The sequence below is a fragment of the Pavona decussata genome, unplaced genomic scaffold (assembly GCF_977016875.1).
Source record: "Pavona decussata unplaced genomic scaffold, jaPavDecu1.1 SCAFFOLD_155, whole genome shotgun sequence".
In the NCBI taxonomy this organism is placed as follows: Eukaryota; Metazoa; Cnidaria; class Anthozoa; order Scleractinia; family Agariciidae; genus Pavona; species Pavona decussata.
Genome location: NW_028145567.1, coordinates 1,192,501 through 1,213,644, shown reverse-complemented (window position 1 = coordinate 1,213,644; position 21,144 = coordinate 1,192,501). Strand labels below are relative to the sequence as shown.

The 21,144-nt window shown below is 38.8% G+C and overlaps 1 protein-coding gene across 1 annotated transcript in view; it reads left to right on the top strand.

Annotated features, from left to right (window-relative positions):
• Positions 1 to 8,547: 8,547 nt before the first annotated feature.
• The window catches only part of LOC146465767 (protein DD3-3-like), a 14,568-nt gene continuing 1,971 nt past the window's right edge, over positions 8,548 to 21,144 (top strand). Inside the window, exons 1-9 of the mRNA XM_085128200.1 lie at positions 8,548 to 8,699; positions 9,013 to 9,177; positions 9,750 to 9,836; positions 10,267 to 10,594; positions 14,261 to 14,479; positions 14,872 to 15,286; positions 15,927 to 15,983; positions 19,846 to 20,129; positions 21,109 to 21,144. The exon at positions 21,109 to 21,144 is cut by the window's right edge and continues 9 nt beyond it. Of these exons, the coding sequence (XP_084984326.1) occupies positions 9,016 to 9,177; positions 9,750 to 9,836; positions 10,267 to 10,594; positions 14,261 to 14,479; positions 14,872 to 15,286; positions 15,927 to 15,983; positions 19,846 to 20,129; positions 21,109 to 21,144 (1,588 nt within the window). The 5' untranslated portion in view covers positions 8,548 to 8,699; positions 9,013 to 9,015. The remainder of the gene's footprint in view (positions 8,700 to 9,012; positions 9,178 to 9,749; positions 9,837 to 10,266; positions 10,595 to 14,260; positions 14,480 to 14,871; positions 15,287 to 15,926; positions 15,984 to 19,845; positions 20,130 to 21,108) is intronic.

The following is a 21,144-nucleotide window of genomic DNA, read 5'->3' as shown; positions in this document are numbered from 1 at the left end:
TTGTAGTGTAGCGAACGATTATGGTTTTCGTCGTCTCAGGAAGATATTGTACGTCGACAACATAGTAGAGTTCAATTTCGATTGTTGTTCAGTTCTGAAGAAACTAGAAGCCACGTAGTGTATCACGACTGTCATCGCGAAAGCCCAGAATGTAAGCTTATTTCTCAACATCGGCTTGGAACTTTAATGTAAGCTTATTAAAAGTATTTGTCCCACATTTTATGCGTATCAACTGTTGAAAGCGTCGTTACGCATGAAACAGCATGTTTATTTTATGGAATTCCCCCTCTGTTTAAATGTTGCGTGACGACAGTTATTCCTGTAAGTTTAATTTTAATGCACAAATTGTTTCAATGCATACACAAGGAAAACGGCTTGAGTCCTTAAGAAATTTTTAGATAAGAAAATTTTGCAACTGGAAAGGATAGCTGATAAAGATCTCAGAAGAAGATTGCTCAACATTATTGTGAATAGAGCTACCAGGTTTGTAGGAGCCGCCGGTTGCAAGGGTGTTTGTCTCTTGTCTGTGTGGGGAGATTAACTTACGTGAAAAGACATTCAGGTCCTTATTCTCTCGTGCAAAAAATTGGGAAGTTGAGTTCAGTAGCACCGGGTGAACAATGTACTGGTACACTGAGATCTTGCAGAAACCACATGCATGTGCAGAAACCTTGGAAGGTACATGTAAATATTATTGTATTACCTGTCACCCTTTACAATACAGATGTCCATGAACACCTGTATCGGTATGGTGGTTTTCCCCCATTGGTGGATGCCAAAATGGGGCTACTGGGAATACACCCTAAAACCCAACTGCAAGGGAGATACAGTACCAAATAGATCCCGGGATGGTAAATCAACCATTTTTTCTCTATGTATTGAACAGCCATTTCGAAGAAGACAATCTAAATTATCACCCCTTGATTACTGAAGTGTTTCTAGCAACTCAAGGATTAACCCAGCTGAACACATTACTCTGCAGTATAATTATGTCATCAAAACATGACAATATACATCAGAACTGTAACATATTGCAATACTGTTTAATTGGTACATAGTCAAGTGTAATTAGCATATTGTAAATTATGCAATTACTGCACGTTTTCACACACTTGCACAGTGTAATGACTGGCTGGAGTATTGCTGCGCCCTGCCTCTTTTATGTTCCAGTTCTCACCCCAGAGGTATGACAGACAAAATCTAAATTAATGAAAGATAACTTCACCTCTTTAAAATGATGAGATTTATTACCAAGCATACATAATGAATTCAAAAGTCAATATTTGTGGCTCACTTGGCAAAGTTGAAGAGCAAAATGCTGCTAACATCACCTCTCAACTGCTCCCCATTTAGAAGAGATTAGAGAAGAAAAATCTGTTGTTTAGAGTATGACAGTAACAGTTTAACTTAAGCAAAACAGAGAATTAGATCACCAGAACATCCACAGTTTGTTGACTCCCAGTGGGTAGTTGCTGTAAAGGGAGGAGATTCTACAGTGTACTTAAATGAAAAAAATCTATAGGGAAGGTAACGATAAAGTGGAATCGGAAGAAGTCTTACTGGTCTAGCCCTGTGAACTATGTGGGTCAGCTAGTCGTTGGTTACGGTATTTTCGTTTCTCGCTGCAGAATTTGCATCCGTGATCCCTCTTGATGACCAAACGTCAGGTAAAAGAGAGACCGAAACTTTCCTGTGATGTTTGGACGTCGAATAGCCTAATTGTTTGCGAATCCGCACAGACGCGCCTTCACATAAAATCGCCGCTATGTTTGTTTATCAAAGAATCGGTACTTAGTCTCGCTCGGCCAAATTTCTTAACTGGGGCGATCATACAAACTCGGTTCCAGGCCTCGCTGCTAGCCCCCCCTGGTAGCAAGCTTCCAAAAAAAGCAGTAAAAACGGTATCGACTTAGTTTGTCCGATAATCTGTCTGAAATGTCACCATGGTAACTGCCATGATATGAGAACTGATTGGCATTAAACAGTTACCTGATAGCAGAGTTGTAAAGATATCTGAATTGCTTCTTGTAATCTTTTATTATCTCACATATACTATAGCAGCATGAAACCCTTTCGAACCGCCTTAAAAGGATATCTGCGTAGGTCAATTATTACAGTTCGTACGGTTTGATCTGTTCGGATCGAGTTTTAGCTGAAAACTTAATTTCAAATTGAATAAATGGAATTTCAGTGGCTTCCACAAAGTGGCTCTTTCATCAACTGTTTTCATGTCCAATTAGAATTTTGGAAGTTGCAGAAAGTTTTGGATTCCGAATTTAAGAGCGGTTGTTGCTAAAATGCTAGCTTACCTCATTTCGATTTTTCAACAAGATATTTTTGCCCCCGATAACTAAAGGAATTATTTCAACGTGGTAACATTTTCAGGCTGGGTTACGAGTGCGGCGTAAACGCAAACTTAAATAGAAACACAAGTACTCAAATGTAACTAAGCGGTGGAAATTCCATGCACACATGCGCATTTGGAGTGGTTGAGGTTACCCGGTACCTTCAGAGGTGTCTTCAGAGGTGTCTCGCGTCCAAGCGATGTAGCGCGTCCGGTTTAAACTGTAGATACCTGAACCCTTATATCAAATTAAGGCTTATAGAGCTGGCTATCCAACTAAACCAAGAATTTTGAAATAAAACGAATTGCCGCCGGGATTTTTAGCGCTGATTTCTCGAATAAATTTTTTTCACTTGGAGGAGCCACTTCAAAGCGCTAAACTCAAAGGGAATTTATTCTTTTGCCTTCAAATTTGGACGGTAGCTAGTTTAACATGTGAACAACAAAAACAAGTCTGCGAATTTTTTATTTCGAAATATTTTTTCTCCAAGAGCGATTTTTGTTTGATAACTCCACATTTTTTAAAATCTATATCGAAAATGTTCTGTAACTTTTTACTGGAATTGAATATGCCAAAACGCAGACACGCTTTTTTAGCGCTTTGGGTCCGGAAACTGAGGAGCAAATTAAATTAGCGAAAAACAAAATTCGCTTTGACTTGTAACTTTTGAAAGGTGATTCGGACGCTCGCATTTAGAGGTCGTGAAAAATTCGACAATTCATTTTATTTCAAAATTTTTGGTATAGTTTGATAGCCAGCTCTATAAGCTTTAATTTGATATGGGTTTTGGGTATCTACAGTTTAAACCGGACGCGCTACACTGCTTGGACCCGAGACTCCTCTGAAGGTCCCGGGTAACCTTAACCAAGACTGGCGGATAGGTCACTTGCGTTACCGTTGTCACACATGCCGGACAAGTGCTTACTAAGGGCAAGCCGAATCCAACACAAAAAAGGAAAATTTACAATCAATTTTCTTGTGCTTGCGTCCGTATTTGCATTTTCGGTGTTTACACGTACGTACTTGCGGGTGCTTGCATTTGCATTCTCGACCTCAGTGTCAGCCATACGCAAAAGGGAAGAGCTTTGAAGTCGAGAATGGGTGCATTTGCGCATGCGTTTGCATTTGCCTGTTTCTGTCAGTGCTTATTCATTCGAACACAATCGTAAATCTAAGTAGAATTTTTTACAGCTTTGGATGGCGAGGGGACCACAACACGCAAAATAAAATGTTCTGTTACGTTCCGTTCCCGGATCTCTTGTAGTATAGAAATGCACGTGCAAGACGTCACCTTCACGTGTAAATAAACCAAACCGATTGCAGGGCTGACACTACGGCAAAGGGCTTATCTATTTGGACCAATAAATAAAGGATTAACGCTGTAAACAGCACAGACTGCGAATAAACTCCATCGTACTTCAATAAATAAATAAACAATGGCAATTGAGAAACAAAGGATAAAAATTCGTTGACCCTGGTTTGAACCTCCTTTTGTTTATTATAACTGTTCGGGTTTACTTAAACTGAATGCGGAAAATTCCGTATGCAAATGACTTCATGCACTCAAGCAAATTGAACAACAGCTAAATATTGAGATTGGAACGATCATTAGAGCATAATTATTTATCATCGAATTCTAATATTAAGCTAAACATTTATCTTCCGTTAGCTGACGGAAATCGGTGGAAAGAACTTTGTGTGAAAGCAACTGTGATATGGTCAACAAAAAAAAAAAGATGTTTATTCCGCCTGCTGCCTGGAACAATGGCTGAATGTGTGAAACATCATTCAAGCAGACATACGAACAAACGGGTTTGCTTATTTATAGTTATCATGGATCAATACCCCTCATTGACTAATTACGGGTGCAAAATAGATGGCAAAAAAAAGTTGTTTTGACAGAAATGTTTCTTTGGTTGTTGTACGTATGCTAAGAGGTACAGACAATTATTATTCAAATGGGAAAAAATGCGCTAACGCAGTGGCCTGCAGTTTAATGACGATGAAATGGTATAAATTATCGTAAAACTCTAACCAAATTTACCAATCTTACTAATTCCACCATTACGGACTCTCTTTGTTACGGAAACTCACTCGCCCGTCCCGAGGGTGTCCCGCTCAAAACAGTTAACTGGAGTTGACTGAGCTATATGTAAACGTTTACTGAGTGCACAGGAACTGATACGCATGTTTATTTAACTTGCGAAGGCGGGATACTATCAAATGAACACGTCCACAAAAAACGTTCCCGTGGCATATCAAACTTTGCCTATTGTTGTGGTTTAAATGTTTTTAGGGTTAAGTATTTTCTCGCCTACCAAAAAAAAACATGCAGATGAATAAAATAAGATATTTTAAGAACCAGGGGCACACCACCTATGCCACTGAGTAATTAAAATTAATGCGGAAAAAATTGTTTCTAGAAAAATTGGAGACAAACAAATGGCAAAATGAAAATATACGGGATATTTTTTGGCACGATATAAAACACATACATCCGTCTTAAGAAATTCTTGTAAAGAGATTTTCCTTCATTTAAGCTTTCTCATAGCTTTCGTGTTTCCCAAGTCGTGATCGCGAGTAAGTTTGTAAATTTCTTTCGGTGTCATGCTCCGGAAGGTACATGAAATTAAAACATAGAACCTACAAAATACATTGGCGGGCTCACGCATGCAATCTTGAACCACCCTTATCATAAAATGGCAGCAGGCAGCTATAGTGTCACTAAATAAACAATATTCAACTTCATAATAATGTTGCGCCAGGAACGTCGATGTCATGTAACATGGGTGAGGGATAACGATTCCAGTGAATTTTTTTGAAATTCACGTTGCAAGGTTTTGACTGGCTGATTTAAAATTGCGCTAAAAATCGTACGCTACGCGAGCAACAAAACAAGCCTAAAAAAATGCGTTTGGATCTGTGAAACGTCGCGTGCAACATTGGACAAAGGATACTAACTAATAAACTATAAAAATACTCCCACAAATGCTTTGGCGCTATATAACGACATTAATGGATGCCAACATGGCGGCACAGAACATGGGGGTCACCGTGGCAAATATAAACCTCTCAACTCTTTATCCTTGTCCCCAAACGAGGCACTCAGTTTGTCTAGCTTTTTATGAAATAAAAAAGTGGTTCTGTATTTGACCTTCATCCTCTCTTGATTTGAATTAATAAAAAAATTGTAAAGATACAATTATTTCAGCCGAGTGTCTTTTTTATCCAAGTAACCTAAGAAACGAACACAATATCATCTTCCTAGCCTCTTAAGATGGTGCTTGGTAAAATATCTTCATGTTTTTCGTACTAGTCTGCTCGGAGAAAACTACGGATTCCTCTGACTGACAGTAAAACCCGGATTAAACAAATGTAAACCTTATGGATGCAAGTGGGAGATAGGAAGAAGCAAGCCTCTCAAGTACATCCATGACTTAGGGTGTGTTCGACTGACGCTATTCCGGAACAGGAAAACATAAAATGGCGGCGAGAAATCACTCACAAGAGGTTTTAGTAATTAATGTAGTATAAAATGGCTCCTAAATTATCGCGAATCGGTAAAAGTTTGAGAAATGTCTTCCCAGATTTACTTTAAAAGAACTGAAATCTAACAGTTATTCCGTTTTAATTTACGAGTATATATATTCTTATTCCGGAATACGGTCAATCGAACGCTACCTATTAGTGCACGCAACGCCGTTTACCATTTGTTTATAATATAATCAAAATCAAGAAAAAGAATTATTCTGTTTTCATCCGTTTCAAAGAATTACCGATGAAAAAACAGTTTAGACTTAATCCTGTTGTTTTCCGTCTCTAATTTATTAGATTGTAAAGACATCTTTTCTTGCTATTAGCCTGAATGAATATCGTGTTATTCTACCAATTTTTGTCTCAAAAAGTTGAAAAACTCCTCCGCAAAACCAGAATTGTATTCGAGCTCTAGTTTAAAAATTACATCATGGAAGACGATGATTGCGTTGTTGTGTCCATTTACACTGAATGTGTTTAGTGTTGTGAGCTGCTTGAATGCGGCGAAATTTAACACGCACTGCGAGTAAATGTTTTATGTTTTAAGCAAACTGTTTGTCTGATGAGTTCACCGGCAGTAATCATCATTTCCGTTTGACAAGAGAAACACTCTTAGGCCAAGCTTAACTGGACAACCAGTCATTGCACTCAAAAGGGGATCCTAACCTTTTAGTGAAACTAGGGATGGTCAATCAAAAAACATCTCGGCCTATGGCAGATCGATCAAAGAGTAGCTACAATAGTCTGGGCATGCGACTTCATTGTTCCTGGGTCTTTAAAAATTATATTTGTTTTTAATTGGCATTAGGCTAGTATCATTCAGCGATCACATCAATAACATACGTCAATATACAGGGCGCAGGGGAGTCATACTGGACCTGAATTCCGATGTAAAATTCACCTTCACCTTGAAAATCGATCTAGTTGATTAAAAGAATAATCGAGCGGTTACCAAGAAAACTATGCAATATTCGGTGTTACTCGACTTTTGAAACTATTTATCTTATCTGACATATACTGCAATTTGTATTTATTTATTTATTTAGTTATTTTATTTTATTGATTTCTTTTGGAAACGATTGGGGCGATCTGCTAGATCCGGACGATCATACACCGGGACTAGCCAGCCCGCTTTAGATCTGTGTTTTATTTCGCTATCCCGTTTATAATAAAGATTTCAGCTTCATTTTTGTATTTTGATACGCCCGAGACAACACGTTTCCATTAAACTTGCAGTTTATTCCCTGAACAAAACTAAATATATCGTTCTCTATTTTGAAAATAATGACTCAGAGCCTGACCAAAGGTTTTCTAATTACAGATTTACGGGAAGGAACTAATGATTGAATATATGTACTCAGTTTATGAAGACAGGAAATATCTAGCGATATATTTATTCAGTGCTTATTTACTTTTTTATATGAAGCAAACAGGGATTTTGGAAGTTAAATTCTGAATTGCTGGACGTGGTTGATTAAATGATTGTTAATGATTAGATGACGTGATTGGTAGAAAAGCTATCCGACAACAACAACATATTCATGCAGTAAATTAATTCAGATCAGTCTGGCGGTCCATATCGTAAATCCTTAAACATTTAAGTTTAGTCTTTTACGTTGAAAACGATGATCGGCTGAGTACAGTTATCAAGCCGGAAAAACGATAACTGATTCTGCACTTCCAAAACTGGAAATCTAATGTCCTGGCAAATGTGCTAAATTTTAAAGTTGCACAACTTAATAAGTTTCATCGCTCTCAGTCTCTTTTTTCTTTCGTTATTTTTGTTTAGAAATTGTGTTAAACAGTTTACACTTGGTGTGTTTAGCACAATTACGAGGATATTCACTCCTTCAACTTCCATTAACAACGGATCCTGCCTACTCAGGGGCACCCAACGACAGTTTTCTCTCAAATCCTTTGAAACGCTATTTTAGGCTATCTGGAGTGCCTTTAAAGTTCTATAGGTTTATTTTAGGCAGCGCTATAATATCTTTATCTGTTCGGTCATTCTAGGGGAACTTGAATCTTTTCGAAATTATTAGGGCATTCTTGTCCATTTCCCGAAAACCTCAGGTCTTAAAATATTTCCTTTCCGAAAATCTTAGCTAACCTTTTTTCGGCACCCGAAACAACATTTTTATCAACCCGAAAACACTAGGCCTTAAATTTCCCATATCACGAAAGTTGGTGGTGAAAATTTCCTTTAGAAAATTGTAGGGGATTAAAGGCCTTCCGAACAGATAATTCAGTACCGAAACGATCCGTTGGGTGCCCCTGCCTACTGACTCAACGTCGTTTTCGTAAACTGAAATCTTCGAGGATTGATATTATGCAATTGATTCTTCTTTTCACCCTTGTATATTGGCCAGACGAATTCTTAGGAAAATGTTATTGCTTTATCAAAAATTTGAATCATGCTTTTTTTAAACGCGAAAACTGTATTTAGCGACCAACAGAAATATAGATTGTGAGCTTGTTTGTCGCACTAGATATTAAACTTCTGACCGAATTTGATCGATAAGACATTTATCGCGGTTTCGATAATTTGCGAGCGGCATGAGAAAATGATTTCTCGCGGACGGAAATTGTATTTCTCTTACCGCACAGCTTTGTGGCTCACTCAATATCGATCACGTTTCACCTCCGCTTCGAGAAAATAATTTGAATCACCATTACGTCTTTGTTGACGACATTCATTGCGGTTGAATAAATGTTCAAGAAGTGCAGTATAAAATCTCAGGTTCGCAATTCAGCTGGGGCATTTGGATCAAGCGAAAATTGTCAGCAAGAGTTCGTTCCTGATCAAGCTGGTGGTGTAAGGTAAGCTTGTGCTTAAATGAAAGATTCAGGGGACTTTAAGTTGTATAACCATTTGGAGGGCTAGGCAGATGTATTTATTTCTCCGCGCCAATTGAAAGAAAACCTGCCTTAAAATGAACAACTGCGGGCTCTATTAAAGGTCTCCGCAGAGAAGTGGATCAAACAGAACAAACTTCCAGATTACCGAGTTTCTTGTACTTCAGTTTCACAGTAAAATATAGCAGAGAGATTAGAATTAAAAGAATCTTTCATTTTTTCCTCTCGTTAAGCCGCTAACTCAAGCACCTTGTTTTGTTGCTTTGTTTTCCAACAGACCATGAGGAGCGCTATATCTGTTTGGGGCTACCTGTTGCCTGCTTTTATCATGATCGTGCCTTGCACGTCAGACATGTACATGCATTTCCCTCCAGGATCCAATAATCGACTAAACGGCAACGGGGTTAACGTCAGGAATGCCAGGAGGCTGTTTGATTCGCAGGTAAGAATGCCGTTTGCGACAGGCCGTAGGACATCTTTTCTAAATCTACCCACGGAAAAATGCTGCGGAGCCAGTTCTGTTTCCTCAAAATGATTGCGATATGTCAGTCTACTTGAGAAAGAAACCGAACATTCTGTCCATTGAAATCAGAATAAACTGCTAACTAGTATCTCCATTATATGATTCTACATGTTTTATGTCTGCGGTTCCAGGCGGTTTTTAACTTGAGCGTTTCAGTTTTAATTTAATCAGTGGGTGAATCTTCAAATGTCTTCAAATGTGACCTTTCAAACAGTTTGGAGATAAAAACTTTAAGAAGTATTTTCTTGACCTTCACGTTGTTTATGAAGGGCTAACTCATCACTAGGAAAAAAAAAATGAAAATTATCAGGTTCTCATGGAAAATATTTCTGACGCGGGTGTAAATACTCGCTTAATATAACATCAGTCATATCCACCTTTCTGGTTTGATCATCTGACCAACCTCTAATTTTTGGTGTAAAATGCGGCATGTTTGAACTATTTTTCTGCTTCAATGCGATATCTGCTGCATTAATGTTCTTCTCTCTTAGAATAATGGCAAAGCTGGGTATAACGTCGGAGACAAGTTGGATGACAACCCTGGAGATAACATTCTAGAGTTCAGACAGCTACCAATGGTACGAAATCATACGTTTTATCCTCTATACATTAGGAAACTTACGAAAAACGACGGCGACAAGGAAGTCAAAAAATAAAAGGTTTAATGAGCAAAACAATGGCTCTGCACGTGCGTTAAAAAATAGTAGATTTCTTTGACGTCCTCTACACGACAAAGAGTGAAATGGCCAAATTTCAAGTATGGGCTCACGACCGTGATATTGTTCTCCCTCTTTATGTACTAGCAGTTGAACGCCGTTGCTACTGTGGTCTGACCTCTCGTAAGCGACCATCTAGGCTTGACGTTTCGGGTGGTCGCTTACGGGAGGTTTGACTGCATTTGTGAACCACAGGCGAGGCAGTGAGGTGGAAAAAGTGTTTGACGTTCTCTTGGAGGTTTTTACCTCGTTAATAAATAAATCATTATTTCGTTTATTTTCAATCTATCAGGAATTCTACATGAGCGATTGCAACGGTAACGCCGAAACCGAAGTGGAAATTATGTGGACAAATCAGCATGGCACCGGCCCAAAGACGGATGACAGAGTCGAATCACAAGTCATCTTACAGTACATGTGTCAGCCATACCCTGAAGGCAAGATGGCTTCCAATGATACGAACACAGAGTTCGAATTTCACACGATTCGAAATGGTCAAATGCGTAACACTCAACGTTTTATAAACAGAGCGAGAGAGAATAGTTATATCCAAAAGGACCGCGGCCTTCACGAGCCAGCCAATTACTATCAGGCGTATTTCCGCAGGGGGCGAAACAAAGGTGAGAAAGAAGTAAATTCAAGGGACAATGATCCTCCACCTTCCTAGCCGCGTATTATCTCACGAGTAGCAGGAACCAATAACCAAACGGCTTGGTTACAACATTTCTAAATGAACCCGTCTCGTTATAGAGTCAATGAATCCGTCCTTGAAACAAAACGAATGAGCTTAAATAGCACCTCTCTAGCAACAACAACAACAACAACAACTGTCTTTATTTGTACTCGTGCCTTACGTAAAGTTCATTGCAAAAATATTAGAAATAAAATTAGAGTACTGGCTGCCTGGAATAACCATAGGGGCTATAGTGGAGCCAGACAGCCAGTTTATACCAAGCAAAGTTACCCACGCAGATTAATTGAGTATGGTTGACCTTAAGTTTGAATTCAGGGCAAGTAGATAAATTTTTTTTAAAGACATTAACGTTACAGTTCTGTTGTTTCATATATTTTTCGATAAACAACGTGGACAATTGGTGTTCAGTTTACAGTTTTGAGTTATTTTCGATCGGCGATTCGAATCCTTGTCTCCGAAGCTCAATTGTCCTACTGCTACTCAGTGAGGCGATAGGGGATAACCCTGCAATTTTTTATTATATATTGTATTCCAGTAACTCCAAAAACCTCTAATGAGGGATTTCTAGTATAAATTGCATGTATTCCTATCCCGGAATCAGATAGATAGAGTCAAGTAACGATACCGAAAGTCAACTCACGCAACCAGAACAACCACACCTTTCGCCTCCATAGAAGGTTAAAGAAAATTCAACACACAGCTTAAAGTGCCCATGAAGTAAAATTTTTTCTGTCACGGTTTGTTAGTTTATGAATTTCTCGGTCTGAATATGTGGGCTTTGCCGAACAAAACCGTCTCAATCTGCAATTATGATCCCTGAAAGGTTCGAATTTAGCGCCGGAAAGTGTCTCCATGTTGCGCGCTGCCAAAACGATCGTATTACAAGGTTGTGACGTAGAAAATACTTTGGAACACACGACTGTCATGGCTGCGAAGGGACTTTCTAGCTTCGATCTCGGCGACTTATTTTGCAGCTGGTAACTCCAATATTACACCTGCCAACTTTTTCTCAGTCAAACGCGTAAGATTTTTGTCTCGTCATGACCGGGATTTCCAAAAACGTCCGAGCCACTTCCAAAGATTTCCGAACGTTGCCGAAAATGTCCGGCGATATTCCGACGACCTTTGAAAGCTTTTGCGATTGCTATAAGGAGCAAAGAAATAATACAAAACAAATCTGAAATGAAATGAAGTTTTTTAGAACAACTTGTCCGGAGTTGTGAGTCAGGCGTGAGAAATTGTCCTTGATGCGTGAGATCGATGTCTTTAGTACGTGAGACTCGCGCACATGATGCGTGAGAGTTGGCAGGTATACAATATGACAAATGCGCGAAAAAAAAACTGACATGCCGGGAATAAGTATACATTACTTCCCGAGAATGAGACGAAGCTTTACGGCAGAAGTAGATTCGGTTTGCCGAATTCACAGGAAAGATTCAAGCCATAGCTCTCGAAATCGAAAGACAACGATGATCAGCTGTGTGTGGATGTATTACACTCTCATATCCGTGATAAACAGTCTTACTGCAGTTGATAGCATAAGCATGAAATCACGGGTAGAGAACTGATCAACGGATCCTCAGTCTTAGCAGATAACATTTATTTAGCGCTCCCAGAAATCTTGCTTAATTTGAGCCGATAAACCTAAACCAATGCCACAGAGCTACAATTGTACCCGGGAATTGTAGCATACACATTGTCATGCATATCGAAAACTAATCGAAACGAACAGTAAGAAAACTTCCATTCAGTATATATTTGAGCATTTCCCCTCACGATCACGAGCGGTCGCACCACATTTTGATCAAAAGGGATGAATCTCTTATACAAGAAAGCAAAACTATTCTCGGTTTTCACTGTCACGCCATTGAAAAAAAAAATCGAAACCATTCCATGAATGAAGTCAAGAAATTGACATGGTATAGAGGATAAATAAATAAGGCATCTGTTCTAGTGTCAGGTCTGTGCGGCATTCCGTACTCGAGTTCTTTGACAAAATGTTCCACATAAATTTATAGAGCTTAGTATGGAGACGCCATGTTTGTGTCCCTCTGAGGGGCACAAACATGGCGGCCGGAAATACGAAAAAACATCTGGAGTTCACTTTTGCCAGAAAAGAGGTTTGTTTGCCCTTGTGAATTTTCGAATGTTAAGATTAATATTTCTCCTCAAACTTAAATTGTTTAGAATGCTGAAAATCACCCGAAGAGTCATTTTTAAGATACGGAAAAGCTCTGTCACGGCCGCCCTCCTTATGTCACGCACGATGGAAACTCGAAAATTGAAACTGTTCTATTTTCAAAAGGAAGCACGACATCGAGCTAAGAAATTGTGAACAGACATATTTTTAGGTAATCTTTCCTTGAATAAAGGTAAAAATTTTGTAGGCCTCCCAGTTTTGAATTCAAGAATTAGGTGACGTCACGTGAAAACCAAGAATACAAAAGCTTTCATCAGCGATCAACACAACAGACACAAAGCGGGAGTCGTTTAGCCGGGTCTGTCAACCTCAAAGAAGACTGAGGGGCATCCAACGGATCGTTTCGGTAAATTATCTACAATTTTCTAAAGGGAATTTTCTCTTCGAACTTTTCTGGTATGAAAAACTTAAGGCCTAGTGTTTTCGGATTGACAAAAATGTCGTTTCGAGTACCGAAAAAAAGTCAACTAAAATTTTCGGAAAGGAAATAAGACCTAAGGTTTTCGAGAAATGGACAAAGATGCCCCGGCTCGTAATTTCGAAAAGACTCAAGTTGCCCTAGAATGTATATATATATATATATTGACCTGACTTTTAAAAACTATTGCTTCCATCAAAAGTGAGTTTTTGACGGGCCTGTGCAATTTCCATTTGCAGCATCTGTGCTCTCTCGCATTCTCAAATCGAACAAAATTGAGTTTGGAGAGACAATTTCCAGCAAACTACGAAATTCTTCGCCTTCATCTCGGCAAAATATATCCAAGTACTAAACAATCATTTACTGAAACGTCGCCTTCGAATCGAGCGCGCAGAACGATAGCGGTAAGGCCATCTTGATCTTCGTCCTCGTCTTATTCTCGAGCTGTTCGACGCCAGCATGATCCGAATCGGGTCGAACGATTGCAATGTTTAACTTCGATTTTGCCTGAATCGCTTGACTCTTTCAGATATCCGTTGGAAAAGTTTCAGTAAAGGACATTACTTCATCATTGTCCGACTTTTTTTTTTTTGGCGGGGGGGGGGGGGGGGGGAAGAAACCTTGAACATGAAAATATTCACGATAAAAATATTGGGTGATTCTGTCTAACAACAAGGCGAGATGTGTCGTAAACAAATCTTTGAGGCATTTCCTAAGTCATCAAACGCTAGACTAGTTCCCAGATACCGGGACACTATTTTTCTCATTTTGGCTACTTTGTACGACTAAAAAAGCACCTTATTGTTTTTTCTAGCGCATTTCTTTAATAATTTCGTAATTAAGACATGGTAAACTTAATAACAATGCAATGTTTTTTTACTTCATAGGCACTTTTTAAAACCAGTGCCGTTTATAGCTTTCTTTTTCGTTTGTTTGAATTGCTTCGGTTATAACGCTTCTTGTTAATGTGGTAGGCTTGTTCACCGCTAACCAAAACCTGAGACGAGATCAAGCAATCAGCACGCGGCAAAACCCAAAAGGAACCAGGAGGGGCTTGGAAGTCCCCGAGGAGCGTGATTACTACCCTTACTGGGGCCCCACCTCGTGGACGGACGTTGCTATCATGGTCAGCGATAACAAAACTCTGAGTTACATGAGGAACTACGTCAATAGTCCTGAATATAGGACAAAATGTAAGTTTCCTTTAAAATCCTACTTACTTAATTGGCTATTAAAATTTTATGATCTCTGAGTTACTTCCCAGACACGTTGCTCTGTCGTCTTTTAGCCAAGCTGTTAAAACCGATAACATTCTTAGATTGCAGTTATAAACTATCCGGTTCTACCTACCGCAAACAACCAGGGACGAGTTGCATATAACTTAACGGCGGGTGTATTAAAGTGCTATCGTCAGACGTTAAAATACTGAATGTGACTGGGCTAAATGTCTGGCGTTAGCAGTTACGGCGGACGTTAAATTTTATGCAACTCACCCCGGATGAGCTCTCTGGGGTAGAACACTGAATATTTCATCTGACACTTGCTCGTCGAATTATAATCACTGTCGTCAAAATCCATTTCGCAGATATGTGCATGAAGGGAGGGAGGAGAGCGAGATGCCCAAGAAACCATGACAATTCTGTTGCCCAAAAATGTGTCATCAAGCCCATTACAGAGGAGTCGTGTAACGCAGCCGGAGGGACCTGGACACCATTCATTGTAAATTATTTAGAAAAAAGTTCTGGAGGTATAAACTCTCTTGGCGGCAATTCAAATTTGATGCTTGTAAGAGGCCTACCGTACCAACCACACAAGATTTCACAAGGAGCCGATCAAAACGAACAGTTCGTTGTTGTTCCCAAACCGGCTGATGTGATCTTCGCCCCTTCCACAGTCGTCAATCACAACGGAATGAACATGGAAGGCAAGTTTTCATCGTACAAGTGGAAAGTTCCTTGTTTCCCTTCCAACACCCCTCAACGATGTGTGCTTCGGCTAAGGTAAGCTAGATAAGCCAGATTTTTTATTTGTGTATCATAATCCTGGAAATTCAGAGCCGAAAATAATCTGATACAGAATTAATTTATAATTAGAGGCAAAAGTATAAAAGTCGACAAGAGTTATAATTAATATTACGTTTTTCAAATATTCATCTTTAAAGTGCATTAGGTAATAGACGTTTTATTATATTAACATAATGGTGGAAGCTAAACGTACAATACTTAGGCAAGCATCCAATCCATGGCGTGTATGGCAATACTAACATTTCTGGGTTAGGGTTATAGCTCTGGTTGAAGTCTAGACAAGAGTATTGAGATTCTCGAACCAGACTTACCACAGCCTCTTGAACCCTATAAAATTATTTAAAACTCTAGTTAACCCTTGTATTTCTGGTAAGCCTGGGCAGTCTGAAATAACCAGATTTACCATGATCAAGGGATCTCATGCCAGGATTCAGAACCAGGGTAACTTGAGTAACCGTGGTGTGAATAAAATGTAACGTCAGTTCCTGGATTTATCAATCTAGACATACTGCGGAACTGGAATACTTAAAGCTCCGACAGGTGGCTTAAGTGCATGAGAGCGGGTTTTAATTTAAAATTGGACTATCCATCTTACCTCTTTGCTCTGACTTTGCAGATACAACATCACAACTGATGATGTGCCACGTGACTTTGATGTCAGAAACAATTCACAGTGAGTAACTAATTTAGTATCTAATTAACTCAAAATATTAATATTATATAACTGCAGACAAGAAAATGTGAAATGTAAATTTGAAATGATTTCATGATTAGTCAGTAGTGATTAGTTCCTATACTCCACAATATATCTAATATTCCATTGTAAAAACACTCCTATTGCAGATATAACGAAGAGGTTAAACAGCAAACAGAAAAAAATTTCTATAAACACAGAATATGGCCACTGAGACCATGGCGCTGGTACCGTTGAGGAGAATTTCTCATCATAGCGGACGTTTCTACTGAAAGTTGCTAAAGTCGTTCCAGTTTTATTTTCTTCTGGGCGAACTCCGGCGTAGAAATCTCCAACGTTCTCCGTGTATTATACACTAAAAAAATTCATGATGATTTCGGGAGACGTTTCTGCTATCTTTTGAATAGGAACAGTGAAATGCATGCAAAACAGGATCAAGTCCGATTTTCTGTCCATTTCGTACCACTGCGCGCCCCCTCCATCAGTGTCGAGGAGAACGGTTTCTTAGGCCCGGTTCAGACGTCGAACTTTACATGAGCCGAACCTAATACCTATTAAGGTCGACCCAAATAATTAAGTTCGGCAGTTGATTCAGACGTCGAACCCAACTGAAGTCGAACTTAATTAAAGCTAAAGTGAGAAAATAGATTTTCGTGGTCAGCGGCTGTTGTTTTTACTTAACAAGATTCAAAATGGCGGGAAGGATGAATTCTGACATGGAAGAACTTGTTTGGTAAAATAATGAAGACAGGCCAAACACGGCTCTTATTGGTCGAGATAGGAAGAATATGAACTTCAAAGCTAATTTGCTCTTACGAGTACGTCTTTCAAAAATCTCCCTTTTCTGTACGAAAGCAGGGAAGGGTCTCTGTAGATCTCTTTTAGCAGAGGCTGTTTTTCTATCAAGTGTCATTTACTCATCTGAATTGTTTTAGGTTAGGCACAGAAGGGCGATATTCCGTAACAAACGCAAAATGTTTTTGCGCGTTTTTTGTTTGTTTTGTAGTGCCTGCATTCTTTCGCGGAAATTTACTTCTGAAAGAGTTTTATCTATAAGGTTATCGAGGTAACCTCTGTAGCGTAATCTCAGTTTGAATACAGTAATGTTTTCTTCAAATGTTGTTTTTGAAGATTTTGTTCTGATAAGTCTTGAGGCTTCGCCTTTGATATAGCCTGTATAGGAAAGTCTCTGTCGGTTTGAAGTGCGTGTGGACATCAAAAATAGATTCTTTTTTTTTTTTTAATCTTTTGCATCTCAGACAAGTATATTTAGTTGTTTCGAAACAAGAAGAACAAGCTTATTCCTCTTTTCCCGCTATTTTGTTCAGAATGAAGTCCTTTGCGCATGCTAAGTCGATGGAACGCGCATACCTCTGGGATAGATATAATTTATATAATTTATACGTAACGTATGCATTTGGTTCGGCACATGTAAAGTTCAACGTCTGAATCGAAGTCGAACTTTTGCCGTTCTATTCGACTGGCGCAGTCGAATACGTCGCTCTTTACATGAGCCGAACCTAATACCTATTAAGGTCGACCCAAATAATTAAGTTCGGCAGTTGATTCAGACGTCGAACCTAACTGAAGTCGAACTTAATTAAAGCTAAAGTGAGAAAACAGATTTTTGTGGTCAGCGGCTGTTGTTTTTACTCAACAAGATTCAAAGTGGCGGGAAAAATGAATTCTGACATGGAAGCGCTTGTTTGGTAAAATAATGAAGACAGGCCAAAACACGGCTCCTATTGAACAAGATACGAAAAATATGACCTTCAAAGCTAATTTGCTCTTACGAGTACGTCTTTCAAAAATCTCCCTTTTCTGTAAGAAAGCAGGGAAGGGTCTTTGTAGATCTCTTTTAGCAGAGGCTGATTTTCTATCAAGTGCCATTCACTCATCTGAATTGTTTTAGGTTAGGCACAGAAGGGCGATGTTCCGTGACAAACGGCAAAATGTTTTTGCGCGTTTTTTGTTTGTTTTGTAGTGCCGACATTCTTTCGCGGAAGTTGTTTTTTGAAGATTTTGTTCTGAGAAGTCTTGTAGCTTCGCCTTTGATATAGCCTGTACTGGAAAGTTTCTGTCGGTTTGAAGTGCGTATGCACATCAACAATAGATTTTTGTTTTTAATGTTTCGCATCTCAGACAAGTATATTTAGTTGTTTCGACACAAGAATAACAAGCACATTCCTCTTTTCCCGCCATCTTGTTCAGAATGAAGTCCTTTGCGCACATGCCAAGTCGATGGAATGCACAGACCTCTGGGATAGATATAATTTATATAATTTATCTGACCTGACTTATGCATTTGGTTCGGCACATGAAAAGTTCGACGTCTGAATCGAAGTCGAACTTTTGCCGTTCTATTCGACTGGCGCAGTCAAATAGAACGGCGGGTCGACCCAAATACAAATCTGTCGATCCTAACTGATTCATACGTCGATCTTTACATGCGCCGAACCAAATGATTAGGTTCGGCTCATGTAAAGTTCGACGTACGCACCGGGCCTAAGGCCCGGTTCATACGTCGAACTTTACATGAGCCGAACCTAATGCCTATTAAGGTCGACCCAAATAATTAAGTTCGGCAGTTGATTCAGACGTCGAACCCAACTGGAGTCGAACTTAAAGCTAAAGTGAGAAAGTAGATTTTCGTGGTCAGCGGCTGTTCTTTCTCAACAAGATTCAAAATGGCGGGAAAGATGAATTCTGACATGGAAGAGCTTGTTTGGTAAAATGGCATTGGGGTGGTCAATTGTTTATTTTAGTATTAGTTTTTATTGATATTTCTTTTGATTCTTTATAGTTATTATATTTTTATATAAAATTTTTAAACTCATGTATAGCGCTTTTGATCATTTAAATGATTATGATTATGATTATCATTATTATTATTATTATTATTATTATTATTATTATTATTATTATTATTATTAAAATAACGAAGACAGACCAAACACGGCTCCTATTGGTCAATATAGAAAGAATATGACCTTCAATGCTAATTTGGTCTTACGAGTACGTCTTTCCAAGATCTCCCTTTTCTGTAAGAAAGTAGGGAAGGGTCTTTGTAAATCTCTCTTAGCAGAGGCTGATTTTCTATCAAGTGCCATTTACTCATCTGCATGGTTTTAGGTTAGGCACAGAAGGGCGATATTCCGTAACAAACGGCAAAATGTTTTTGCGAGTTTTTTGTTTGTTTTGCAGTGCCGACATTCTTTCGCTGAAATTGACTTCTGAGAGAGTTTTATCTATAAGGTTATCGTGGTAACCTCTGTCGCGTTATCTCTGTTTGAATGGAGTAATGATTTCTTCAAATGCTGTTTTTGAAGATTTTGTTCTGTGAAGTCTTGAGGCTTCGCCTTTGATATAGCCTGTCTGTCGGTTTGAAGTGCGTGTGCACATCAAGAATAGATTCTTTTTTTTTTTAAATCTTTCGCATCTCAGACAAGTACATTTAGTTGTTTCTAAACAAGAAGAACAAGCACATTCCTCTTTTCCCGCCATCTTGTTCAGAATGAAGTCCTTTACGCATGCCAATTCGATGGAACGCGCATACCTCTGGGATAGATATAATTTATATAATTTATACGTGTAACGTATGCATTTGGTTCGGCACTTGTAAAAGTTCGACGTCTGAATCGAAGTCGATCTTTTGCTGTTCTATTCGACTGGCGCAGTCGAATAGAACGATAGGTCGACCCAAATACAAATCTGTCGATCCTAACTGATTCATACGTCGCTCTTTACATGCGCCGAACCAAATGATTAGGTTCGGCTCATGTAAAGTTCGACGTATGCACCGGGCCTTAATAACCTCTCAAAACAATTTTTAACATTACAGAGTTACGAATGACCCGACAACAAAGGCCGTGGATGGTAACACCACTCTACAACTTGCGTTGAACACAGCTCAAGTCGGAAGAACGTTTCAAGACAGAAGTCACGTGATCATACTTAAACCTAGGAATAGTCTGCCTTCACAATTTCAGAACGCCAACATTTACTACATCGGAGGAATGGGAAAGAGAGGAAACATTGTGCAGACTTATCCCGCCATGGAATATCGCTTCACTCCTGAACGATTGACAGTCACAACAGCTGATGTGGTGTGTTTCGTCTGGTCAGGTGATGAGTGAATAGTTGTTATTGAAAACTGGATCATTGTATGATGCAAATTCTAGTAATTTAATTGGCTTAGCGACCATGGTATATAAGCCATTATACCATGCCCGAGAAAAAGCATCCATTGTTATAAATTATCTTCTGGTTGTTCTATTCAGGCAACGAGAAATCAGCAAGATCTAGCAATATTTCTTGATTGTTTTAATAAAACAATTATTCCACTCGCGCTCGTTAGATATGAGATGATTATAGGCAACTCGGTGCTACGCGCCTCATTGGCTATCTATTATCTTATATAATTCCAATGCACGCTCGCAGAATAATTGTTAAATAGTTGAATTTATGGTTCCAGAATTATTGTAGGAAATGCTGAAGTCCAGTTTTGAACTGCTTTAAGTTTGCGGCTTCAACAACAGACCATTTACGCACAGTCACAGGAAAAAAATAGTACTTAAATGGGTTACTTCGTGGGATTTACAAATAACTTAAAAGAGTGGTTTGCGCGAGTAGCATGATTATGTTGAAAACATAAGAATATTCCTCATTCAGATTTTAACTTCTATCTCAAACTTCAATACTAAGAAAAAAACAAAAGCTATGTTTTCTATGATCAAACATGTTTCTTTTAGCCGGGATTGAAGCTTGAGATAAAAGTTAAAAAGTTCTAATGAGCAAGCAAGCAAGTAAGCAATCAATCAATTAATCAATCAATCAATCAATCAATCAATCAATCAATCAGATAGACATAATAACTAATCCCTCTATTAATCAAAGTATCAACTCTAATTACTCAATCCATTAATCTGTAAGTCAATCAGGTGAGCATTAAACCTGCACAGGCTTCACTCATCCAGTCTGAGGCAATTGCTTAGTCAATCATTAGGTTTGCTACCGTGCATGCGGTGATTGATTTTTCATGAATTACTTCAGTCGTCAATATCCACTAACAGTTGATTATAATATTGTCATTCTTATATTTTAGGTTCAAACAATAATCGAAGGAACGTAGCTGGAGAAG